The 26,501-nt window shown below is 50.7% G+C and overlaps 1 protein-coding gene across 5 annotated transcripts in view; it reads right to left on the bottom strand.

Moving 5' to 3' along the window:
* Window positions 1-16,707, bottom strand: part of OXSR1 (oxidative stress responsive kinase 1) — an 80,323-nt gene extending 63,616 nt beyond the window's left edge. For 2 of the 5 annotated variants that reach the window (XM_056804206.1, XM_056804208.1), the window contains exons 1-2: window positions 16,015-16,273; window positions 4,225-4,337 (exon numbers count right to left, since the gene is read on the bottom strand). In XM_056804206.1, the coding sequence (XP_056660184.1) occupies window positions 4,225-4,337; window positions 16,015-16,084 (183 nt within the window). In that variant the 5' untranslated portion in view covers window positions 16,085-16,273. Of the gene's footprint in view, window positions 1-4,224; window positions 4,338-16,014; window positions 16,276-16,475 lie in introns of those variants that run through there. The other 3 variants (XM_056804209.1, XM_056804207.1, XM_056804210.1) reach the window with 3 other exon arrangements.
* Window positions 16,708-26,501: the final 9,794 nt, after the last annotated feature.

The following is a 26,501-nucleotide window of genomic DNA, read 5'->3' as shown; positions in this document are numbered from 1 at the left end:
CAAAAAGAACAGTCAGGCCTGAGAACCCCAAGTCAAAAGGTCAACAGGAGTTTCTGCAATGATCTGCAAAAGTGTGGCCAAGCGCTGGGCTTCCTCCACTATGGGAGGATACCTTGACCTGCCAAAAGGGCATGGTTTGGTTTTCTCCCAGAGAAGGTAAAAAGACCAGGGAAAAAAAGGGTCTGGTTTTTTAAAAGTATTAAGGAAATGTAAATGTTCCTTCAATAAAATGGGGAAAAAAAACACCAAGAAATAAATAATGAGAGGAATGCTTTTTGTGTATATATTTGGGCATACTTGTAAAAGTGCTTGGCTTGGTGCCTGGCACATAGTAGATGCTAGGTACATGCCTATCCCCCTTCCCTTTCCTGAAAGAAACCCTTGAGGGCAGGATTTTTCATTTTGTTTTTTCCTTAACTGACTGATAGATGATGAAAAGAAAACTGAGCATAGGCCAAATTGAGATTTGGAATAAAAATTTCAGTGGGTTCAAAAGGAAGAATGTAAGAATCTAATATTCTTCCGAAGGAAATTAACACAAGAAGATAAAGACTTCCCAAGAATGAAATTCTGAAAACACAAACAGGTATTAAGAAGAAGAAAAGGTGAAATACTAAAGATATGGATCCTCAAAGAACAAGCAAGAAATCCAAATTTTTAAAGGATTAAGAATAAAGGAGGGAAGCAAGGGGACGACTGACATTTGAACAAGAACAGCAAAGTTTGAACAAGATGTCAAGCTCTATCACAATGACAGTCTACAACAGGGCAAAAGAAAAACGGTCCTCCAAATGAGGCCTTTTGGGTAACAGAAAATTTAAAATCTTTTACTCCTACAAAATCCACACAGCTAGCATAAGAAAAAGACATCAAGCAGGGAAGTGGACAGCTCTACACAAATCCTACTAAAAAAAAGTCTAATTCTCACAAGGAACCCCCAAAGGGTAAGTGCCGTCAGAAGAAATGAACAACTGCTGATATTCATCACAAATTAACAATGCACACATCTAAGCATCCGAGGTTCTACGTCACACCCATAAATGAGCCGTGGTGCCAAAGGGGCTGTGGGAGGACAGCCAGCCATTCAGAATGACTTAAAAAAGTGACCAAACTATTCAGACCACCTGACCAAGGGGTCAGCTCCCAAGAAGGTCAAAGAGAAAAAACTCTCTAATTGCCCAAATCCTCCTAACAGATCTGTGTCTAACTACTGGGAAATGGCTGAATAAACTGCAGGATACAGACATAATCGATATTCCTGTGCACTAAGAAATGCTCACTCTGTTTCAAACTGGATCAAATAGAAAGTCCAGGTCTTTGTGGCCTGGCCTCACCTCCCTTTCCAGGCTCATTCCATGTTCCCCTCCCTCCGCCTTCTGACTGCAGCGTCTTCACCGGTTGGCCCCCAAGCCGGGCATTCTCGCCTCCATCTCCACCTCCCAGCCTCCCTAGCTGAAATCCAGTCTTGGAATGTGGGACCTTCCTTCGGAAACGATCTCCAGTTTGTCCTGTCTGTACCTACCTGCCAGCAAGGGGTTCCCATCAGACTATGGGCTCCTGCGGGGCAGGGACTGCCTTCTGCCTTCCTTTGCATGCCTCACACTTAGGGCTTGGCACATAGCAGGCACTTAAGAAATGCCTTTTGACTGAAGAATTCGGAGAAACAAACTGAAGCCGGGGAGGCAGCCACAATAACCTACATAACGATGGCAGTCCGAGAACACGAACACCCCAACGACAGCAGAATGCGGAGGGCCGAGCTCCCTCCGCTCAGCAGAGCTCGTCTGGCAGGCACAGGAGCTACTGTCGAGCTGGCTTTCCTGAAATGGGGGCGGAAGGGTCGGGAGGGAAGGAACCACAACATGGAGAGAGAACAACAGGAGACCCAGGGCCCCCAGAATGCTTTGGGGTGATGAATGCTAAGGAGGCCCAAAGGGGCCTGTTTGGGAAAAACCTTTCCCCTCCCGTTTCTGTTTTCTATCACCACCTGTACTTCGCGATGCATCCGCTTCTCCTTCCCCTTCCCAGAAAGTTGCCCATATGAGGAATCATAAAAAGAGGGAAGAGGCAGGGATCAAAGCCAAGCACAGATCTTCAAGACTATTTGGGGAGCAAAAAGAGCCAGGACTGGGACTGGGTTGGAGGAGGCTAAGCGATGCAATCCTCGTTTTGGGTTTTGGTTCTGTGTTCCCGGCTCTCGTTAGGCCACACCTCAGAAAGGACAATAGCAAGCTGGGGGACCTCCGGGCCTGGAGACCCTGGATCAGTAGAACAAGTGGAAAAGAGAAAACTCAGGAGAAACAAAAGCTGTGAAGAGTTGAGGCATGGAATGAAGGGCTGAGCATTTAGTAGGTCCTCATTAGGTGCCAGCTGTGCTAAAGGCAGCAGAGTTCTCTGCTTAGATCCAGAGGAGATAAAAGAAGCTGCCAACTGATGCTGAATGCTAGGGGGAAACTTCCTAAAGGTTCGAGTTGGCCAAAAGTAGAGGAAACTCCCTCAAAAGAAGATGCATTCCCCTTCTTCGGTCCATCATCTGCAAGACTGGGCAAGCATTCTGGGCCATGCACAGGCTGACCTGAACGGCCCCCAAAGCTCCTGCCAACCCCAAGAGCCCATGACTGGACACTTCCCACCTCATGAATCGCTGTTTCCAACTTCTTAAAGCTTGCCCAGTTCCCTTCCTTCCCACTGCTAAGAACTGGGCTGCCATGTTTAAAGAGAAGACCAGTATGGACAAGCTGAGCGTCTTCTCGGTCTCCACCTTGACGCCTCTCCAGGGTCCAGGGGGGCAGCTGGCTCCTCAGGAATAACACACCACCACTGGCACCCGTTTCCTTCTCAGCTATTAAAAAGGAAGGCATTCAACTACTGTTCCCTAAGAAACAATGACGGATGAGTTCAGAACACCCTGGAAAGACTTCTGTGAACTGGCACCGCGTGAGGTGAATGTTATGTGCACAGTAACAGAAATACTGCACCGTGCCCGACAGGGAAGGACTGAACCGTTATAACCACCATCGGAGTCTGAATGCAGAGCAAGGCAGGTCATGGCTCACTTCATGTGCCATGTGTCTTCTTCCACGACATGGAGAATTTGGAAAGATGCACTGCATGACAGCATTGGCGCAACCTCAATTAGATTATTTACCATCTTAGGGATGGAGGAGAGAAGAGAATCTGGATTATAAAATATCCAAAAACAATTGTTCAAAATTATTTCTACATGTAATTGAAAAAAAGCAAAATAAAAGGGACAGATCCATTAAAGGTGGAAAAAAGGAATCTATTCAGACCTGAGTTCAAATCCAGATTCAGACAGTCAAATAGCTATGTGACCGCAGGTAAGTCACTCAACTTGTTTGCCTTAGTTTCCTCAACTATAAAATGGGGATGATAAAAGCATATATCGCCTAGGGTTGCTGTGAGAATCAAATGAGATATCTATAAAGTGTTTAATATTGTGCTTGGCACTTAGCAGGCACTATATAAATGATAGCCCACAATAATAATTACTGTTATAATGATTGAAAATGGACAAATTTTTGCTGTTGTTACTTGGAAGTGGGGGGGGGGGTAAATAAAGTATAGGTATTGTTATAAATTTACAGCATTTCCAGCCTAGCCAAGAGAATTATACCCACAAAAACATTTTTTGGAGGCTAAATGGTCTCTATGAGTCAAAATGGAACAGAATGAAATATTTACAGTCAAAGCAAACTGCCACTCGCCCCACTACATGGCTCTCTAGCATGGAGGCACAATCTTTTTCCCTCTCCCTACGGCAAAGCTGCCAAGGGCATGCTGCTGCCCAAAAGGCCAAACAAGTTCCATTTTGCCCACGGTTTCAAATGTGTCTCTACCGCGTCCTTTTCAGGTGTTTTTGGAGGGGAGGGGGCTGGGAGATGAGAGCCGATCACATGCTGCGTGCCCCCATTCAAATGGAAACGGAACACAAGCCAGCTGCTGATTCTGGCAGCTGGCAGCAGCCTTTCTAAGCACAGAGAAGGCAAGCGTGGCTACAGCAACCAGCTGGCAAGCCAATGACACGGTTGGTGTGCCATGGGCTCCCTGCTGACAGTGGAAAGAGCCATGTCCCAGAACAAAGAGTTCAAGAGCACGCCAACAGAAGAGAACCAAGCCACCAAAGCTTTTGCCTCCTTCCTGGCTGCCCATTTTAGTGCCGGTGCCCTGACTCCCCCGAACACAGCTGCAGCCCATGTGTACCAGGAGCTCGTCCATGCTGGTCTGGCACTTCTCCAGGTTTATCCGCTTGATCGCCACTTTCTCTTTCTTGGGGGCACAATATGCTGCTTGGACCACAGCAGTTGCTCCACTTCCTAAGAAAAAAGCAATAAAAAAAATAATTAGAGGAAAGTAGGAGAATTCTAGAAGTTAATATTCAGTACACTCTGAAGATTTAAGCAAATGGGGAATGGGTAACTTTAGTCCTGCCTCAATTTTGCAGATAGCGACAGACAAGAAGAGATGCACATTGGAAAGAGTACATTTCCTAGAAATAGCAACGAATCTTGGGGCAGAAAGACACTCCGAGGTCAGCTAGGCTCTCAAGAGGGGCTGCCCATTAGTCTCGTAACAAGGGGCGCCACAGACACATGTAATGGTGGACCAGATCCGCCCCAAACTAGTCTATGTATTTTGGGGGTCTGTGTCAGTTACATAATCTGATATTAATCAAGACTGATTACATGACTGATGAGTTAAAATCTTCATTATTGACCTAGGTTCAATCGCACAACACAGGACACATAAACTGGGCTGATGGTCTGTCCCAGGGGAGCAAATGGGAAAGCAACCCATATCCATTTATCATCTTAATTTAGAATGCCATATTATATTATTTTACTACAAGATTTTGTGCAGTAGACAAACTCTTATTATGGATAATTGGGCTAAACTGGAAGTCTGGAAGGCAGGAAATGAATAGCATTACAAACCAAGGCCCTAATGTCGAAGCAAAGACCAACAAACCCTGCTCAAACCTCCAATCTGAATGATGGTGATTCTCGACGTGGATTACAAATGCCATTCCCTGTGCCAGGAATGTCTCCTCTAACATTCCATGACCCTCAAAGGTTTCCCGCCAGAGCCCTTCCAGGCAATGCCACCCAGGAGCCCCTATTCCTTCCTCGGACGTGAGTGTGTCCCCAGCTATCTTCTGCCTCCCCAACAAGGCTGCTGTCTTATATGACATCCCCAGAGCCTTATTCCTCCAATTACTCTACATACAGAACTGGGAGGTCAATTTTCAATTCAGTTCAATCAGCATTTCTCAATCTGGAGGGGAGGGTGAGCTCTCCGCCATGTGCCAAGGAAGAGGTCGAGTCAGTCCAGTACTTTACAGTTTACCCACTCCTCTCCACTCTGGAAAGTGAGCGAGGGGACTGGCAGAGCCAGAGATCTTCCGACTTTCCTCTGGGCCACCATGGCCTGGGCCCACCCAAAGCAGATGACTCGGGAAACAAGACAAATCAAAACACTGCTCTTGCATCATCACATCCTAGGTAGGTAAATCCCTTCTCACTTTGAGGTAAGCTAATGAATTGTTCTGCCCTTCCCAAAGAAATGTCTTAACAACTCGAGCACAAATTCCCTAACATTCCCTCAGCTCTCCTCCCAAATCCCAGCCATTAAGGCAGAAAAACAAGAATGCAGCGTCTCTAACTGCAAAACCGGACCCGGCTGAGACCCGGCTCCCCACACACCTGTGCGAGGGGCAGAAGGTGCCCAGCACGGGCAGGACACACACTTTCAGGCTCTTCTCCCACTTCTCCTGGCTGACGTCTCTTGCACCCCAAGATCTGGCATGCCCAGAGCCCTCGACGTGACTGCACGCCCTGGTCCTGTCCTGGGCCATCCGCTCCCTCATCAGTTCACCACAGGCTTGGTGACTGTCTCAGCCCTGTTCCCCGTCAGGGGCTCCAGCCTCCTGGATGCTGTTCATTTCTGGGTCCTGTTCCTGACTCTACTCAGGGTTCGAGCAGCCCTCTCATCCGGGAAGGGCCCCCCTTCGGTGCTCAGGGGCCTCTGCTCCTGACTGCTCCAGGTGGGCTGCCGCCTTCTCTCAGCTCTTCTGAGCTCCGTGTCAGGGCGTAGCGACATTTAACCAGTGCTAGGTGGCTTGACTTGGTGACTTGACCATTTGAAATGGAGGCCTCATAGGTATCTCAGGTCATTTCTGCACTCATGTAAATGCCACCCTGCTCCGGGCCCTCCTCATTGCGGTCCTCACCTCCCAGCTCCCTCGCCTCCAGGAGCGAAGTCCTCCTCCCCTGGCTGGTGTTCAAAGCCTTTCCTGACAGGACCGTGCCACCTTTTCACCTTCATGACACCGGGCTGCTCCCTGCTCACACTCCGGGACAGCCAAACCAGCCTCTTGGGGGTTCTCCTCCTCTCCCTCCACACTCCCTCCTCCTCTCGTACTTCTCCAGATTCTGAGCGGCCTGGAAGATGAAAGCTCCGAAGCTGTCTTCTCCAGGAAGCCTTCCCAGATCCGCCCAGGCCACGGGGCTTCCACATGCCCTCAGCTGCCAAGCCCTATGGAGGCTCCCTCCTCACACCTAGCCTGCAGGGGTCCCCCACCCCAGGCCTCTCCCCATTTCCAGCCATGCTCCACTCAGCTGACAAATGGATTGTTTATAAAGCACATGTCTGAGCACGGTGCCCCCCCCAAAAAAAACCCTTTTCATTAGAAATGAGATTAAATTTTAAATCCTATTTGGCTTTTCTTAAACCCTTACTTACCTTCCATCTTAGAATCAGTAGTGGGTATTGGTTCTAAGGCAGAAGAGCAAGAAGAGCTAGGCAAGAGGGGTTAAGTGACTTGCCCAGGGTCACCCAGCTGGGAAGTGCCTGAGGTCAAATTTGAAGGCAGGAACTCCTGACCCTGGGTGTGGCTCTCCATCCCCTGAGCTACCCAGCTGCTCCCCTCTACTGGACTCTTAAGGCCTTCCCCACCTGCCCTCCCCCTACTTTTCCAGTTCCCTCTATCTGTTTGGCCATCTGGTGACATTAGCCTCCTGGCTATTTCTCAAACATACCTCCTCTCCTCTCCAGACTCCAGACATTTTGCTGGCTGTCCCCCAGGCCTGAAATCGCCCTGCCCTCCCTTAATGCTAGCACCTTCTCTCCAAGCCCTGCTCCATTTATCCTGGATGTCGCTGATCTGCACGTGGCCTCTCCCATCAGCCTCTGCAGAGCAAGGCCTCCCCTGGGCCTCCTTTCCTTGTTTCTCTCTAGCCGTCAGCACAGTCCCTGGCCCGGAGGAGGCCCTTCATTAATCCTGAGTGACTTGACCCTCTCAGCAAGATCGGCCCCCGTCTGGCCCCGACCCCCCTTCCTAGACTCATCTTCCACTACACTCCAATTCAAAAGAGATGAGGCAAGCGAGGGGGACGGCAGATGTTCCCTTCTGTCCCCATTTTCAGCTTCCCACAAACCCCCTGTATTAGGTGTCTTCAAAACTTCGTGTGTCTTGGTCGATTGTGCTTTTATCCTGATTTTAAGGAAAACTGAAGCTCCCCCAAACCCGCTCGATCCAAAGAAGACGACGTCCAGAGGCCCGTCCCCACTCAGGACGGAGCAGAATTCCATGGTGGAACCCAACAGCGGTGCCTCTGGCGGGGAGCAGTGCTGGGGGGTGTGGGCCCACAGCTAGGCCTCGGGGAAGCTGAGGGGGGCCGGCTTCTCTTTCAGAGGACGGTCTGCTCTCGCCTGCCCCTTGGGTGGGTTCCTCGCAATAGGAACGCTTCAGGCCTAGCTCGGCTTTCCCCAGAAGCTCAGCAGGCTCTCAGTCGCACAAAATAACCATTTGTTACTCATAAAATGCAAAACGATTTTAATAACAGCCTGGCCGAAACGTAATTATGAAGAGTGGAAACAGAAGAGAGTCCAAAGCCAGAGAGCACTGATTCAAGGATCAGCTATGCAGCCCCTCCCGCCTCCGCCCCACAGATAAGGAGGGCACCCCAGGGAGAAGAGGGTCCCTTTTCAGGCAGAGCGAGGGGCTCTAACGCGGCGTGAGTCGCCTCAGGTCCAAGTCAGCAGGGGCTTCCCCGGAGGCACTCTAAGAGCTCTTTCTCTAGCTAACCCAAGACAACTCTTCAGAGGCCCGGGGGCACACTAGTGTTGGAGTCCATTCCTTTCCTGGGCCCTCCTGGCCCAGCATGCATCACGCACAAGGGGTCTGCGACCTGCTAGCCGGGTGGGGGGAGAAGCCAATGCCACAGGCCCGCCTGACCAGAAGATCTCGCCGTCTGTGTGTACGGGAGCGCCCCGCCTTTGGGCCTGCAGCACCCTTGGGCGCCAGGTGACCCGAGCAAGGACCTCCAGGGACGGGGCCCAAATGAGGAGTGAAGTGCTCGGCACCCCCCGGAGCCCAGTAAAGGGAGGCGCCGCCATGACTTTAAGGAGCCATCAAGGGAGCCACAGCAGCTCTCCGGACAGAAAAGGCCCCAAGGCTGCCAGGGTGCCGGCAGGAGGCTCCTGGGCCGGAGGGTCGGCACGCGTGCCCTTCCTCCGGCCGGCCTCCCACGGCCCAGGCCCGGCCGGGCTTCGGCTCCCCCTTCTGCTGGCGTAAAGCTCCCCCACTCACGTGCACTCTGGACACGGCGCCGGCACCCCGCAGCCTGTGGCTGGCACAGAGTAAAAGTCTGCGGACGGACGCGCCGACCCCAACGCCCGCCACCGTGCTGCACGTTTCCAGCCGGGCCGCGGCTCTCGGACCTCAAGGAGCCAGGGTGACAAGCCAAAGGGAAGCATCCGAGCTGCTCCTGCCGCCTCCGCTGGATTCGGCGCCAGGGTCTGCCAGGGTCTTCCGGGGCTCTGGCTCTCCTCCCCCCAAGCCCTCGAGGGGAGATGCCGGATGCCCAAAGGCCGCTCCAGACTTGCGGGGGGCCCTCGGACCACAGAAACCCGAGTCACCCCCAGGCCGACGGAGCTCCCCGTCTGCCCCAACACTCCTGGAGGGGGGCAGCTGTAAGATGGCCGAGACCTGACCAGAGAAGCCCCTGCAGGCCAGACAGCCTGGGAGCGCCCGGCAAGGACGGCCCTCCCTGCCTTCCCCGGACCTCAGGGCGGGATCCATCCGTATCCCACCACTGAACAGGGTCAGGCCCACGGGAAGCACTGACCTGGCTGCCACCGAGCCCGGCCCTTCACCCTCTCTCCTTCCAAGCTGGATCTGGCACAGGCCCCTCTCAAGGGGACGAGAGAGGGGCAGCCCTTCCTGTGCCGCCAGGGCAGGCGGAGCCCCAAATTTGGAGTGCGAGGACCGGCCCAAGTGCCTGTGAGGCCTTCCCCTGCCCCCGGCCCGGCCTGGGATGAGTTCCAGGGCCCCTCGATGATCCTACGGCCCCTCACCATTCTTGCCCTTCCATCTACTCCCTGAATCCCCCGCCCTGCTCGAGAATCCCCACGGGATGATTACAGGAGCTCCGGGCACTGTAGAGCTCTTTTACGCTTTGCAAACAGAGTCTCATTCGCTCTCCAGGACTGCTACCCCGAGAGGTAGGTGCTACTATGGCGACCCTTTTACAGTTGAGGAAATGGAGGCAGAAACTGCCATGGTTGGCTAGTGTCTGAGGCTAGATCTGAACTCGGGTCTTCCTGGCTCCAGACAAGATGCTGTCGCCACTTTGCCAGCCCGTCCCCTGGGCTTTTCACCCACTCGGGCCCTCTACGGCTGTATTTGACCTTATTTCAGTCTTGAGACCCTTCTCCCTCCCTAGATCATCTTTCCAGGCTCTGGCCAAGAAAGTCAGACGGCACGTCCGGCAGCCTTCGAAGCACTGAAGCACGGCCATCCCCCAGGGCGAGCGCCCCAGCGTGCCCTTCCTTGGCTCCCACCCCGGCCCCCAGGTGTCAGAAGGCAGCGGGAGCCCCATTAGAACTCTGTCCTGGTCAGAGCCCACGTGGAATGCTGGGTCTCATGCCAGGCACTAGCTACCCTCGGGCCGGGCACTGACCCACAGGCACGTCCAGAGGAGCACGACGAAGCTGGTCAGCGAGCTCCGAGGCTGCCTGGAGGAGGTGACTTGTGAGCCACAGCTCACCCACGAGGGGTGGAATCATAAGGTCTGCACAAAGAAGGCCCAGTGAGGATCAGAAGCTCAGAGGCCATTGAGCCCAATGCCCTCCCTGTCCAAGAAGGAAACTGAAGCAGACAGGTACGTGACTCGCCCAGGGTCACACAGCAATCGAACCCAGGCCTCGCTACATTGTGATGCTTCAGTTTCAGAAAGGCAAAATCTAGCTCGACATAAGGAGAAATGGCCCAACCATTAACCCCCAAGGATGCTGGACAGGAAGCTCATTCTGCCACAAGTCAAAGGCCTCCACGAGTCCTACAAGTGGCCAAGCCTCCCACAGAACTCTCTCTGTGCCAGTTTGGGTATTCAAATCAGGAATCCCAGGCATTTCTCTGAGCTGCTTCAGTGGTCTCTAACGCAAGTCCCCAAGAAAAGATGGCTTTTCTACTGTCTCCTTTTTGCCCTTAACCAAACACTTTCCCCACCCTTCTTCCCCCGAAGTCCATTACCCTGGGACAGATATTAGGAGCAGATGGTGCCAGTCAAGAAATACCCTGAATTCTGAGCAAGGGCTGAGCTTCCACAGCTGTCAGGGACACCTACCTTGGGGAGGGAGGGGGTGAATCTACCTCCCTGATTCATCACACTTAGCCAAGTGTCAAGATCACTTTGCTAAAAATTGCCCACCATCATCAAGAGAGCCATCATGGCTCCATGCTCCCTCCTGGCCCTCTTCCCAGATTTTTCCTCCTGTAAAATACGGAGGGCCTCTTCCATTCTATGCTTTGCATGTCATATTTCTTACTGTATACTTTAACTTTTAAAGTTCTTTCTGAGCATCCCTGTTCTCTCCCATCTCCTCCCTCTCTGATTTCTGGTTTATCACTATTATCATTTTTAAAATGATCCAAAGAATGGAACTCTAAACCAGGATCAATGACTGAAACTATCGAGAAAGCCCAGGGCTATCGAGATTCTGCCCAGGAGGCTTAAAACTGCCAGCACGTTGCTTTCAAATTAAGTATTAGAATTGTGTTCATAAGTTGTAATTCTAATAGTCACCTTCCTCTAAAGGGGAAAAAAGATTCTGGTTAGAAAAACTTTCTACATTCAGAATTTCAAATTGGTATAGATCTATTTATCTGTCCAACAAATGCAATGAATATCATAAATGATGTTGCTGAGAAAAATGCTTGAAAGATTTAAGTCTCATGGATTCTGACAAACCTAAAGTTATTGAAATGCGCTAATTACCAATTACTTTTATTCTATCTGTTAAAGTAAGGCCCCTTAAGGATTTCTCAAAAGCACCCATTCTGTTGGCTCAACTTGAGTTACAATAGGCTTTTGCATCTTTAACAGAAATGATTTCCAGAAAGACAGAACACATGGGGAGAATTATGTTTGGTAAAAGGATATATTTCAAGGACACTGACAAGTTGGAAAACATCCAAGAGAAGGAAAACCAGGATATCAAGAGGGCTTAAAACTGTACTACCCAAGGATCTAAGAATGTTTAGCCCCAAGAAGAGAAGATGTGGGGACTGGGAAGAGGCAGGATGGCTGGCCAGATGTTTCAATGGGCATTGGGCACGAGGGCTTTTTGTGCTCACTCCCAGAGACCAGAGTCAGAAGCAAAAGATGGAAGTTATGCCAAGGTAGATCCTGACTCAATATATGGCCAGACACCCAAACAATTGGAACTCTTCTAAGCTGACTGCTTAGGTCTAGCAGGGTCTCCAGGACCAGTGGGTAGGAATCCTACAGAAAGAAGGGGCTTCCATTAGGTCCAGGTGGAAAGAGGTCAGTACAGAAAGGGTCCTTCCTGCAATGGTCCCTTCAGCTGAGCTCTGCTCCTACTCCTTGGGGGATGCTGGAAAGTCCTCTCCCCTTTCTGCACCTCAGTTTTCTTAGATGAAAAATGAAGGGACAGGACTGAAAGATGTCTAAGCTTCCCTTCTACTTCTAAATTCTAGTTGGAAATCTGGAAGAATTCACTGGAAATACTCCGAATCAGACTTTTGACTCCTTTGGAATCATCTCTGTTCCTCTAACCTTTAGTGTTTTATTGATCCAGAAGAAACATCTATAAGATGGCAAAAGAGGGTACACAGAGCTCAATTAAGCTAAGTCTTGTGCCGTGGAGGTCTTTTAGAGAATTCTAACTACCTGGGATGGGTATCAAGAAGTCAGAGGACAGCCAGATCATGTAAATCTTTTCAAGGTCCACCAACCCAAATTAATCAGCCACTCGGAACAATTTTAGGAGAGTTGTAATGAGAAAATAATTACTTTTAGATTAAAAACAAATCAAAAAAAAAGGGTAGCAAAGGAAAGCAATTTTAATTCATGGATGTGTTCATCAATAATAGAGAAAAATTCCATGTAGATTATTTTTATACTTCCAACAAGATTTTGTAATACACTAAGGAATGGAAGGAAGGAGACAAGGCTTTTATCTGGACTAACCTATCTAGATAGGACTATATATACTGTGCTAAGTGTTTTACAAATAGTATTTCATCTGATACTCAAAGCAGCCCTGGCAAGTAGGCACTCGTATGTTCCCCATTTTACAGTTGAGGAAATGAAGCGGACAAAGGTTAAGTGACTTTGCCCAGGGTTATACAGATAGGAAGTGTCTCAAGTCACATATGAACTCAGGTCCTCCTGACTCCAGACCCAGAGCTCTAACCACTGCACCAGCTGCCTCTACTTGCCTAACAAAGTAAAAGAATTCATATTTACATAATTTGAAAGGTTATTGTTTTGAAATAAGGCAACCGTTAATACTCATGCAGAGCAGCAAGTTCATAGAACCTTCTCAGAGGGTAAACAACTAAAGGGAGAAAAAAAAAGTCTTCAAAGTATTAAAAAAGGGGAGAAAAAAATCTGGGTCCTCGGCAAATACAGACCACCACACGGGGTTACTTCCTGGCCTGTAGACAGCCTAAACCAAACTAAAACAGAATTGGGAAATGTTCAACAAAAATGCCATGTCAGTGTCGGGGGAGAGCCCGGCTCCAGCTGGAGTCTGACACTCTCCAGCCCTCTGGGAGGCACAATCCCGGCATCTCCTTCCACCACTCAAATGCACCTCAGACTCACAGACTGGAAAAGTCAGTCTCTAAGGCAATATTTATGGGTAAGGAATCAATCAATTAAGAAGCAGCTATCATAGAAAAGAAGCAGTGGGTGGGCTGTTTCTCCAGGTGAGTCAGGTGGCTGAAAATTGGGGCTGAGGCAAACACTCCATATTTTTATTCTGGTTTCACTCACATCATTGCAGGATGAGCCTGGCTCCCTCACTGGCTCTACCCAGGCTGCCTGGCCTGCCATCGCTGGGCCATCCCCTCCCCACTCAAATCCCTGCGTCCATTGGAAAGAATCAAGTGGAAAGAAAATGAATTAGCAATTTTCCAACGGGCATTAAGAGACTCCAAATATGCCAGTGTTACGAGACTGCTACACCACGTGGCTGTAGGCATTTGCTGGCAACATTAAGCCTTGAGGAATAGGAGGGGGAGAGAGGAAAAAGAGCTGCTCTACCCAACTGGGTGAAGCAGCTTCCAGCTCACCCAAACTTGTTTAAACTCACATCCTCCAAACGTCTTTTAAGGCCCTTTTTCACAGCTTCCTAAGAAGTGATTTTCCTTTTCACTATAAGAACAGGCAAAAGAAAGGAATTTTTTGTGAAACTGGAGAGGAGGCCAAATAGGAGCTCCAACCGGCAGGAAAACTCCCCTTGTTCCCTGATTCTCCCAGTCACCCTTCCAAGGTCTCCAGGGCAAGAACTGTCCCCATTTAGGGGCTACAGCCAGACCTCCAATGCAGGTTTCTCTCTGCTTCCAATCCAGCAAATTCCATTCCCCCCAACGTCCTTCACAGGCAGAATTATTCTAGGTGTGTGAGCGGGATGCAGTCTGGTGGTGACGGAGAGAGGCCTCATTTTCTCCATCTGTAAAATGAGGGGCGATTCTGATCCCTGATCCTATGATCCCATCCTTGAAAGGTAAAAAAAGGAAATCCCTCTGTTCTCTGAACTGTAGAGCTGCAAAGGAAGCAAGTCCTCTGGGCCCGAGTCGCCATCTGCCCATTCTTGGCCTCTGCTACTTCTCAGGAGTTCTCCAAGCCTGCAGCAGCCCCCCTGAATCCCAGGACTCCCCGGAGGCCCCTCTCCTTGGGTCTCTGCAGGTTTCCATCCCCAGATCTCCTCCATTCAAACGTAAACTCCCGGACTGGAGGGCAGGGCTGGTGGGGGCGCTCTGGTGCCTGGCACAGAGTGAGCCCTTACTAATGCCAACGGCCAGGACCAAACCTGAACTGCCAGGATGCGGTGACTCCTCCACGCCTGGGCCAGGGCTCTTTAATCAGCAATTAGTGTGTCCCGTCGACAGGCAAGGAGTACTCAGACCTTTAAACCCCTCAGCAGGAGCTTCTCCTTCCAAAGCCCTTTTTGACCATGTGCCCGACTGCAGGGGCTGGAGAGTGGCCAGGCCCAGGGAGACCTGGGTTCAAATCCCACTCCAGGCTGGCCCAGCACAGGGCACTTAAGCTCTGGGGCTGGGGCTGCTCCACCCCAGGAGAGAAAGCTCCTCCCTGGGCCCTGCTCCCACAGATGAAATCACACCCCAAACAAGCCCGGGGCCTCTCCTTTTCCAACACATCCAAAGCAAAGACCAGGCAGTTCCAGGGGCTGGGAGGGCCAGTGGAAGCCTCTTCCCAGGTCCCTCTGCAGACCTGACTCTCCATGAGGCTGTCCCTAGAAGCCCCCTCCTTCAGAGCCATCCTGTGCTCTAAGACAGAAGGACCAGCTGGGCCTCCTGGGGTCCCCTCCCATCACAGGATGCTGTGGGCAGAGCAAGAAGGGCAAAGGCACCGGGGCCTCCAGCAGGAGATCAAAAGGAGAGAGGAGGAAGTGCCTGCAGGGGAACAATCCCAAGGACTTCCAAAGAGCCCCTTTCAGGGGCCCCAGGCTGGAGAAAGGGGTGGTGGCAGTCCTGCGATCACCTGTCCTGGCTCCCTCCTTTGACATTTGAAGTCCTTCACCGTTGGCGATCCTGGCCGCCAGCCCTGCACCTCCCTTCCTCAGCCCTCTGGCTCCCCGGGAGGGGGGGCTGCCAACCTGGTCTTTTGCCCTGGGCACTGGTGGTCCTCCTGTGGATGTCTCATCCCCTCGGAATCCCCTCCAAAATGCTGGAAAGAGGCAGCCCAGGGGGCAGGGGAGGCCTGGAAACAAGGTGGGCCTGAATTCAAGTCCTGCCTTGGCCACACTTGGACTGAGCGACCCTCAGCCCATCCCCAACAACTCTCTAGACTTAAAAGTTGCAAACCTGGGACTGGTCTTGGCCAGGCAGGAGGTCCCCGGACCTCAGTTATCAACAGTCCTGGCAGTAAGCAAGCAAGAATGAGGCTCCTATTGTGTGCATTTGATTAAACACAGAGGGGGGTCCAAGAAGGGTCAAAGGACAGCCCTTCCCTCCAGAAGCTGACCTCACTATCCATTTCCACGGATGCCTCTAACAGCCAAACTCCACCGGCTTATCCACTGTCCTGTGCTCACCCTGTAAGCTCCTAGAGGGCAGGGGCAGCGCTGGGAACGAGGCCTGGTACACAGTCGGCGCCCAATAAAGGCCTCACTCTCTAGATCCTGCAGTAAATATCTCTAAGCCTGAGTGCACAGCAGGCGCCTAATAGAAGCAGCTGCCTACCTCCACACACCCCAAGTACAAAGCAGATGATGACTCTATGTCACCCCCACTCCGTACACAGCAGGCGCCTAATAAAAGCAGCAGCCTCGCTCCACGCCCCCACCCCACCCCGGCCACGCCACGCTCATTCACACCCCGCCCCCTCCCACGTCAGTTTCAATTCCGGCTCCGCAGCCCAGCCCTGGCTTCTATTAGGCGCCTCCTAGGTGCCGGGTGGGGGGGAGCACCTGGGAGAGCGCGCGCGCACGCGCACTCACCGATCACCTCCTGCAGCTCGTAGTCGTCCCTGTTGATGGACCAGGGCAGTGCGCCCGCGTCTTCGGCCATGGCGGCGGCGCCCCGGCCTCCTCAACCTCCTCCCGCCCCCGCCCAGAAGCACGCCGGGGATAGAAAGTCTAGCGGGGATGCAGCGGGAGCCCAAGCCGGAGCCGGAGCAGGAGTGACAGCAGCAACCAGCGGGCGCCTCACTCCGCGCCTCCGCCCGGCCCCGCCCCGCTCCGCGGCCCCGCCCAACTGCCCCAGCGCCTCCGCTGCGCTCAATGGAGGCGCGGCGTGATGGCGTCACCGCCCCGCCACCATCTTGAGTGTGCCTTATCCGCGAGCTGGGCTGGAAGAGGGGGCACTTCGGATAGGCGTAGCCTAATGAATGGCTGATGAACTGAAGGAATAATCAGAGGCCCAACGAGGCCAGCCCCGCCTTTATAGGAGGGACGCATACCGTGGGGCCACACTCAACATGGCTTCTGGCGCAAAGTCAGGAGCGTAGCTACGCCCCGCCCTGCCGTGACCCTCCGAGCCCGAGGCGCGAGGAGAAGGCGTGGCCACGCCAGCAGTACGTCGCGAGGAGCCCTGCCTCCGAGTCGCGAGCGCGTCGTGGAGCGCCTCGAGCTCCTCCTTCAAAACCCGGAGCCCCGCCTGCGCTCGTGGCGACTTTTGGTGTGACGTCAGGACGCCGCGACCCCTCCCGCTGGCCGGCGCCTGGGAGGAGGTGGAATGGGGAAAGTAAGGAGAGGGGGGAACGTGACGGCGGAGCCGGAAGTAATCGCCTGCCGGTCTTGTGACGTCATGTCCGGTCCGGTCGGCTCTTCTCACCCTCTAGCAGTGAGCTGGCGCGGGATGTTGGTCTCCGTTTTTACTATTGAGACACATCTTAGGATGTAATTCGCATGACTTTAAGGAACGAGACGTTCCCATATCCTGTCCGTTACACAGATGAGGAACTGAACCGACACCGGTACCCTGACTTGCAGAGTAGTTTTTCTCCCGCTCTGCCTCACCCTCCAATGGTAGCCCCTTTGAGGCTCCCGCCTCAGAGGAAGTTGATGCCAACACTTGCTCTCTGCGATTGGTTGTGCCCGAGACTGAGCAGGGCCGGGCCCTCAAGGGAGGAGTGCACTGGGCCTTAGTTGTTCGGGGTCCGGGCTGCAGTACAGAGAAGAGATGAGGCAAGGAAATTTGAGCAAAGAAACCGGGTTCACCCAGATCCGAGATCGAAGAAAGACTCTGGAGCCAGGAGAAGGTGACTGCAAAAAGACCTGAAAAGAGGCATTAGGCATTTGGAAGAAAAACGGCTTTGGACAGCAACTCCAATGAAAGGATTGAAAGACCCATGAGAAAACAAGCTGCCAGCTCTTGACAGAGATGATGCATTTATATTTATGGACCAGGCAGATGCCCATAACGAGTGATGTGGAAATTTGTTATAAGGTCTTTGTCCTTCCCCACAATGGAGAGGTGTGGAAGGTATAGGGAAATTAAGGGTAGAGCTTCCCCACCCCAAAAAAAGAAGACAAGAAATATTTGAAAGCTACGTGTTGACTTCATTATATATAAAGAAATTCAAGCTCTACATTATAAATTTTTTTGTTATCAAGCATTTTCCTCCACCTAATACAAGAAAAAATATTGTCAACAAATATACATAACAATTTTTTAAATTCCTAGCCATATTAAATATATATAATGATATATATTTTATATATATATATATATCATTCTATAACTTGAGTCTATTAACTCTCTGCCAAGAGATAGAAGATATTCTTGACCATTGGTTTAATGGAGATTTCATTTTCCTGTAGAACCCTCTCCTGTTCTACAATGTCTTTGGGAATGTTTTATTTGTTGTTTAGTCAGGAAAAAAATTAAATGGGGAAAAAAATTTTAAGAATTTATTGTTATGTTTCAAGCAAATATAAATGACTAAGGTTAAACTGGATGCATGGGGGGGGGAAGACAATGTGAACTATTGTAGCAGTGGAATTTATGGGACTTGGGAATATGAGACATCTGGAGCTAGGAAAAGGCTAAAATGTCACCAAGTTTTTGAACATGGAAACTGGTATTACTGGCAAATCACAAAAACTAATCAGGAAGTTATCCTACAGTCCAATCAATACCTGAAGAGAAATGCCCCCATCCTGTACTCCTAAAAATATCCAATGAAGGGGAAATTACTGCTTCCCCAGACAGTCTGCTTTATTTTTTAATAGATATTTTCAAGGACATTTTTTTTCTGGAAACAAATCTAACTTTGCCTCTTTTGCAGCTTGGTCCCTTTGCTCCTGTTTCTGTTCTGTGGGACCAAGCCAAAAACAAAAAAAAAAACCTGATCTCAAGTAATTCTCACAGCAGCAAGTCGGGGGAGGGGGGGGCTGCCCCCCATGCTCATTCTCCTCTTCTGGATACTCTCCAGCTTCTCATTGTTCAAAGATACAACACAGTTCTTCAATTATAGTCTGACCAGAGTTACCTCCCTCTCCTAGACACAGCCATTCTGATTTGAAGCTGCCTGTTCACAGCTCCACCAACTTGTACTTCTGAAATCAATTTATTGAATCCAAGTATACAACTCCATTATTCCTATTAAATTTCATCTTTTTAGGCTTGCGTTGATGTCCCAGCCTGTTGGTATCATTTTAGATCCTGACTGACATGGCTCTGTGCATCCTTGAATTAGCTAAACATGCTAACTATATCTTCATCTAAGTCACTGAGGAGGATGTTAAACAACACTGAGCTAAGTACAGCCTCCTTCCCCGCCACCACCACTACACTGAAATCAGAAGGAGAAAAGATAATAGTATTTATATGTAATTTCAGATTTACAAAGCACTCTCCACAAATATCTCCTAAGATCCTCATGATGACCCATTTTACAGATGAGGAAACTGAGAGAGTTAATTGACAATTTAAGTCTTCCTGAATTCAAGGCTAGCACTCTCCACTGTGTAATGCAGCTGCCTCTGAAAGTTTGTGGCTTGTTTAGATTCAGGTTACAGTAGAAAAGTCCAAGTGGAGATGGTCCTATAAGCAGTTGAAGTTGCAAGTGCAGAGCTTAGACAAGAATTCTGGGCTAAGGATATGGGGAGTTCATCTGCATAGTGGTGGTAGCTGAAGTCCTGGGAACAAAGAGAATGCCAAAGGTGAACTGAGGGAGAAGGGCCAAGGGGAGATCTATGAAGAACATCCTCAGAGGGTGTGAGGGCAGTGAAGCTGCCTCAGAAGGAAAGAGAGCCAGGGCTGTGCTTCTGACACCTGCTGTTTCCCTTTTCCCAGCTATTACCCTTTCTATAAGCCTTCATTAGCTCCTTCCTACATTAGTGTAATGGCCTTCTGGCCAGTTACACACACACACACACCCTCCCTTCTGTACCACAGACAGATAAATCTACCTTGGTTCCCCTAAGGATATTGCCTGGGCTGAAGACAAAACTCAAAGTTTGGCTAGACTCTTACCCATTTTCTCCCTCCCTTTGCTTTTTTTCTTCCTCCCTCTCTCTTTCCCAAAGTAGCTGGTCCCATTAAAAGCAGGGAAGGCTATGGGATAATCAGTACCTTCCCTGCTCAGCCTACTCTGACAAGGTGCACACGACTTCCTTCCCAGCTGCATTTTGGGAATCCTGCATCGGCCTTCACTGAGTCCTGATTTCTCATCTGATGGAGTCTAGTTCATGTGTCAGCTGAACAAGAACAGCCAACAGCGTCGCCTCTAAGCATCTCTCTGTATCTATCCCTGCTTCCCAACCCTCCACCCCACCCAAAGCAATAATTCCATATCTTTCCCCAAGACAATCCTTTGAGTTAATCCCAGCCACAGTGTACCAAAGTCACCCAAAGCTGTGGTCCTCCTTCAAAGTCTTCCCTGCAGCCCATCCCCCAAGTGCTAAGGAGGCAATTGCCCAGATCTTTGGTATCTAGGATGAACTGCCTTGTACAGTCATTTAACCACATACAAATGAACATGCCATCATGAAACCGATGTACAATACAACTTCTCTGGGCAACCACTTAGCCATGATCTTCCCAAGTACTGGGCAGGTCACCAAATGTTGGGTATAGTCTTCCCTTCTTTCTACTCCTGACATTTCTCCTGGAGTTGTGAGGCAGCAAACACCGTATGAACTGTTCCTCTTTGGCCCTTCCTGAAGCCACCATGGCAGATGACCACCTTCAAGGTAAAGGAGGACTCTGGCAAGAATCTTGACACCATTGACCAAGAGAAAGTTTCCCTGTGTTTGTCACAGGACAACCTGTTTTCCTTGGAGAGATGGACGATGGAGGAACCCTTGAGCTCCTTGCCACATAAGCCAGAAGATTTCGGCCCATTTCTCTATCAGCCTTATAGATCTTTGCTGGGCTGGAATCCCCACCATTTCTTTGCCATTCAAGAAGAACCCAAGCCATTCAATATTTTACGGAGAACTAGCCTAAGGCAAGTCCCCACACAGTGGTCAGAAGAAGTGATACAAAGACACTCTCAAGGTCTCCCCAAAGAACTTTATTATCCATTGTGAGATGTGGGGGATGCTGGCACAGGATTGCCTGGTATAGCATGCGGGCATCAAAGAAGGCTCTGTGCTCCATGAGCAAGGCAGAGATGCAACAACACAAACAGAACCCCAGATGCACAAATCTAGCGACATTTCCACCAGAAAGGTTCTAATGGACTATCTGTGTCTGAACCTTCCAAACTAATATTGGATTGAACAGCTGCTGCCAAATACACTGTACGCTGACCCCAACACTGCAATGTCATTGGTCCTCTTCAAAAATCAGGAACCACCACAAAGAAATGGGCTTTTTTCTCCCAGCTCCCCAATGGGAATTGGGCTAATCGTAAATTCTTGAGGGCAGGGACTTTCTTGTCTATATTGGCTGATGATGAGGCCTCTGAACACCTGCTTTTTTTAAGCCCCTTTTCTTCCCAAATCACATGCAAGTCCCTCTTCCTTTGGCTGGATTGTGACTACATAAATATCCATGAAAAATGGAGGCTCTCCTTAGGGAGCTCCTACTTCTCCTTGTCTCCCCGCCTCTCCTCAGCTCAGATCACCCAGATGCCTTCTTCCACGATCTCCTTCATTCCTATTCACTTGAGGAAGTGGAACACCAGTAATCCCATTCCAGCCTGCCTTCTCCAGCAGTTTGCCCCTTCTGACATTCCCACCCTCTCACTAATTCAGACTCTCCCTGTTCACTGGCTACTTCATTATTGTCTACAAGCACATCCTCAAAGCTCTTTACTCCATCCATCCATCCCTGCTAGCTCTCATCCAATAGCTCTTCCCTTTTGTGCCTAGCATCCTTGAGAAGTCCATCGACAATGGGGGTTTCCCTTTCATTCCTCGTAGTCTCTTCTTACTTCTCCAGTCGGGCTTTTGACCTCCTCATTCAACAGAAGCTGCTCTTTCCAGTTACCACTGATCTCTTAAGCACCAAATCTAATGACCTCTTCTCAGCCCGAATCCTTCTTGACCCCTCTGCAGCCCTTGACACTGTTGATCATCTTGTTTTCATTGCCGTGCTCTCTCCTGGTTCCCCTGCCTGTTCGCCCATTCCTTTTCAATTTCTATCGCCCTGACTTCGTTGAGTTCCTGACTACTAACTGGGGAACCCTCTAAGGCTTTCTACTGTGCCCTCTTCTCCCTCTATACAATTTTGCTTGGGGATCTCATTAGATCCTAAGGATGCAATGATCATCTCCATGCAGATGATTATCAGATCTGTTTATCCAGCCCTAACCTCCCTCCTGACTTCTGTTCTCACATCTCCAACTGCCATTGGATGTTGTGAAGTGGATATTCCCCAAAGGGCTTAAGCCAAAACAACTCAACTTGTCCATTGCGATTTAGGGCCCCACCATTCTCTTAGTCATCCATGCTGGCAACCTGTCATCCTAACCTCTCACTCTCTCAACCCTTTCCCCCACCCCAAATCCTGTTGAGTCTGTCTTCCTAGCATCTCTTGTATATGCCCCCTTCCTGACTGCCAGCATGCTGGTGCCAGGCTTTCACCACCCCGTGCCCAGGCTGCCACAGTAGCCTACTAATCAGTCTCCCTTTCTCAAACCACTTCTCGCTGCAGGCCATCCTACTCAGCTGTTGAACCGACATTCCCTCCAGGATCAACTCTGGCTTTTAAAGGCCTCTTCTCCCTCTCTGAAGTATGTGCCCCAGTGCCAGCGGCCTCTTTGATGTCCCGCGAACAAGACACTCTGTGTTCCTTGGCTCTCCTCCTCTCTCTTCCTCCTGGCTTCCTTCAAGTCCCAGCCAAAGTCCACCTCCTACAAACAGGCTTTTCCAACCCCTCTTCATTCTAGTCCTTCCTCTGTTGAGTCTCTCTGGTCTTGCTTGTTTGTATGGAGTTGTTCACATGTTCCATTAGACCAGGAGCTTCCTGAGGATAGGGACTGTTTAGGGCCTGTGTGTCCTCGGTGCCTAGCACAGTGCCTAGAGAAGGCTCAGGAAATGCTTGCTAACATCTCCCTTCACTTAGTCAGTTTGAGATGAATCACCTTGCAGACACTAGACTCTCAGGAAAGAACGGGGCTCAGACCTGTGGGGTTTCCTTGGCCTCGTCTGCACCTTCAAACCTTAGAGCATTGCCTTGAGCTGAGCGTTGGAAGGCCTTCCAGTCGCTGCTGGTGGCAGGACTTAGCTGGTCCAGGATGTCATTTCCACACATCCCTCCCAGCAGGGTTGGTGTCTCCCCGTAAAGTACATGTCATAATCGAGGCACACAGGACCTGAGGCTCGTGGTGAGGCCCAGTGTGTGTGACCAGCAGAGCCTCGTGGCAGGATGGCAGGGTGGCCCAGGCCAGCAGCCAAGAGCTTTCCTGTCTTCCTGCTCTGAGCGAGCAGAGGCTGCCTGGCAGGGTGGATGGATCCGGGGAAAGACAGAAATGAGATGTCAATGTTAGCGAGGAGTGGAGTAAATGATGACCGACGTGGAACCCAGAGACCCTGGGAAAGACCTGTCTGAACTGATCCCAAGAGAGCGGCCCCTTAGCTGAGCCACAAATCAGGAAGAAGAGGAAGCCCAGTGACTCGTTTGGGCCCCCGACAAGGACTGAAGGCCCCTCTCTTCTAGGGAAGCAGGGAGAGTCCTCAGATCCTACGCTGGGGGACCGGAAGGAGTCATGGAGTCCAATTCCATGTTACAAACAGGGACAGCAAGAGGGCAACCAGATGGCTCAGTGGATTGAGAACTAGGCCTAGAGATGGGAGGTCTTGAGTTCAAATTTGACCTCAGATAACTTCTTAGCCATGTGACCCTGGGCAAGTCACTTCACTCCCATAGCCTAGCCCTTACCACTTATTGGCTTTGGAACCTGTCTAAGACAGAAAGTAAGAGTCTAAAACAAGCAGAGGCAGCAAAAGGCCACAGGAGGAGTTAGGTGGGATTTGAACTCAGATTTCAGAAGCTGCTGTTCTTTTCAAGCCATCTCTCCCCCACCCTCCCCCCATGGGATGCAGATAATTTGTCTCAGTTTCTCTGAAGTGTTGCCTGGTTGCTGTAGAGGAGAATTGAAAGCGTGGAAGAGAAAGTGTCTGAACATGACCATGCTGAAACACAACAAAGCAAAAGGGAGCTATCGAATGCCCTTTCCAGTTGTAAAAAGCCATTCATTCCCCTTCGTCCAGTTACCTTGGTGAGCCTCCTCTAGTGACTAAATGCCAACGTAAATGCATTCCTTTGTGTCTTTACACTTGTATGGAACTGGCTGCCTCCCCCACACACGCGCACGCACACACGCACACACACACATGTGCACGTGCACACACACACACACATGTGCACGCACACACACGTGCACGCGTGCACACACATACACATGTGCACACACTTTACCCTTGGCAGTCTGGCATCCAGTCTCTATTCCATGGAAATGTTCTCTTCAAGGTCACCGACAGCTCCCCGACTGGCTTTTCTTTTTTTTTTTTTAACCCTCACCTTCTGCCTTAGAATCAATGCTGTGTATTGGCTACAAGGCAGAAGAGTGGTCAGGGCTAGGCAATGGGGGTCAAGTGACTTGCCCAGGGTCACACAGCTGGGAAGTGTCTGAGGCCAGATTTGAACTTAGGACCTCCCATCTCTAGGACTGGCTCTCAATCTACTGAGCTACCCAGCTGCCCCCCCGACTGGCTTTTCTGCACCCAGTTTCTCCCCTCTCCGATGCATCATCCACAAAGTGGCAAAGATCATATTCTTCAGCCACATATCAGCCTGTGCCATACCGCCGCTCAAGGATCTTCTCTAGCTCCCTACTACCGGGCTCAGGATAAAGAACCGACTGAAGTTTGGCATTTGAAGCCATCGGCAGTCTGAATCCAAGTGACCTTGCCCAAGGCGGCCGGCCCTCTTCCCCTCTTGTGAATCTTCCCCTTAGCTTGCTGCCCTGTCTTCAGGATGGTGCCCTTTTCTGGCTGCTCCTCACCCCCAGCGCCATTCAGCACTGACTAGCAGGGCTTTGGGCAGAGGGAGGGGGGAGGTGTGCCCCGGGAAGTGATATGGGAGGCTGGCAGAGGGGTGTTCCAACGGTCCAGGTAAAGGAGATGCCAGGGCTGCGTGGGGGTGGCAGGGCTGGCCATGGGGTCTATTTCCTCCACTCCACGAGGGATGAACGAGCTGACACAAGACGAGTTTGGAGAGTAGATCAAGAAAACCAGTCGCTGGGGAGGGAACTTCTCCTTTCTTCCAAGTCTTTTGGGTTCTAAGCTGGGGAGACGGAACCACAATCAGGCGCCGGGTGCCTCCTACGCGCTGGGCACCCCTCCATCCAGAAGTTCTCCGCCCTCCGGGAGTTAACTCTCTAAGAGAAGGCTGCACCAACACACAAAATGGTGCAAGGCCACGGTCAGGGAGGCGGGCCACTGGCCACTCTAGGAACTGGGCGCAGCTTCAGGCAGAAGTCACAGCAAAGCCACAGGCCCAGTGCCCCTGCCTCCTCCTCCCCAGGCCTGCCCTCCTCCAAGCATGCGTCAGTCAGCAAGAGAGAGCTGAGTGGGGAGTGCCAGGGGAACTGAACACGCAAACACTGGGGTCTGCTGGATGCCCCTCGCATCTAGCCAGGGATGTGCTGGGCAGTGTTTAACAACCAGCTCTCTGAAATAAAGTGTACGTATGGCACGCTTTTCAGTTTCATCAGCCTTCTTAACTTTTCCCCATCACTCTTAAGACATTGTTATTTGATCATTTTGGACCCATTTGGGGTTTTCTTGGCAGAGACACTGGAGTGCTTTGCCATTTCTTTTTCCAGCTCATTTTTTTTTAACCCTCACCTTCCATCTTAGAATCAACACTGGGTATTGGTTCCAAGGCAAAAGAGTGGTAAGAGCTAGGCCATGACTTACCCAGGGTCACCCAGCTGGGAAGTATCTGAGGTCAAATTTGAACTCAGGTCTTCCTGACTACAGGCTGGATGCTTTATCCACTGCCATCTAGCTACCCTAATTGATAGCTTAGAAAGTAGCAAATGCTACAAATGAAGGTTTGGTTTATTATTTGTCTAGATAGAAGAGCTGAATGGCCTGGTGGTACAGTAACTAGAGCACCAGGCCTGGAATCAGGAAGATCTGGATTCAAATCTGGCCTCAGATTCTTAATAGCTGTATGATCCTAGAGAAGTCCCTTCACCCTGTTTGCCTCGGTTTCCTTATCTGTAAAATGAGAGAAGGAAATAGTAATCCAGGATCTCTGCCAAGAAAACCCCAAATGGAGTCCTGAAGAGGTGACTGCCCTGAAAAATGATAACAAAGTACAAATGCTCACCTCGAGCAGTTTGTTTTCCTTTAATTTTTCCCCAAGTACATGTAAAAACCATGAAGTTTCTCCCTCCTTCCCTCCTGCACGCCCTGCTAAGATGGTGAAGTAAAACGTTTAACAATTGTCTTGCGGGCAGATCAGAACTGCCAACAACTGCCCCCCCCCCACCCGGAAGTGGGGGCTTGTTCAGTATTGCTTGGGGAGTTTCTCAATTCTTCTGCCAAAGGTGAGCCTTGTGCATGTGGTCAGCTCCCTTTGTGCGCCTCTTCCTGTCCCTGGGAAGCTCCTCCCCCCGACTCTCTTCACTTCAACCCCAGGCACTGCCCCTGAAGGAGAGAGAGCTGACCTCTCCTCAGTGATTCTGTCCGGGGATGAGTGTGCATAACCGGAAGGTTTACTGGACCTCAGGTCCTTCCTGATGGAGAGGGCTGCCGCAGCATTTGCACCCGCCTCCCAGGGCCCACTCTAAGCTCCTGTTAGCTTTAGCTTCCATCGAGGCAAGTTCAGGTGCTACCTGCTATTCAGACCTTCTCCAATTCCTCAGTTCTCAGTGTTCTCTGCTCCCTCCATCCCTCCCTCCTTTCTTTCTTCCTTTCTTCTCTATTCCTCTTCTCCTCCCTCCCTCTTTTCCTTCCTTTTTCCCTCCCTCCCTCCCTCCCTCCTTCCTTCCTTCCTTCCTTCCTTCTTTCCTTCCTTC

This window comes from Monodelphis domestica, chromosome 7 (genome assembly GCF_027887165.1).
Source record: "Monodelphis domestica isolate mMonDom1 chromosome 7, mMonDom1.pri, whole genome shotgun sequence".
In the NCBI taxonomy this organism is placed as follows: Eukaryota; Metazoa; Chordata; class Mammalia; order Didelphimorphia; family Didelphidae; genus Monodelphis; species Monodelphis domestica.
The sequence above is the reverse complement of the archived record's forward strand: the minus strand, read 5'-3'. Positions and strand labels throughout refer to the sequence as shown.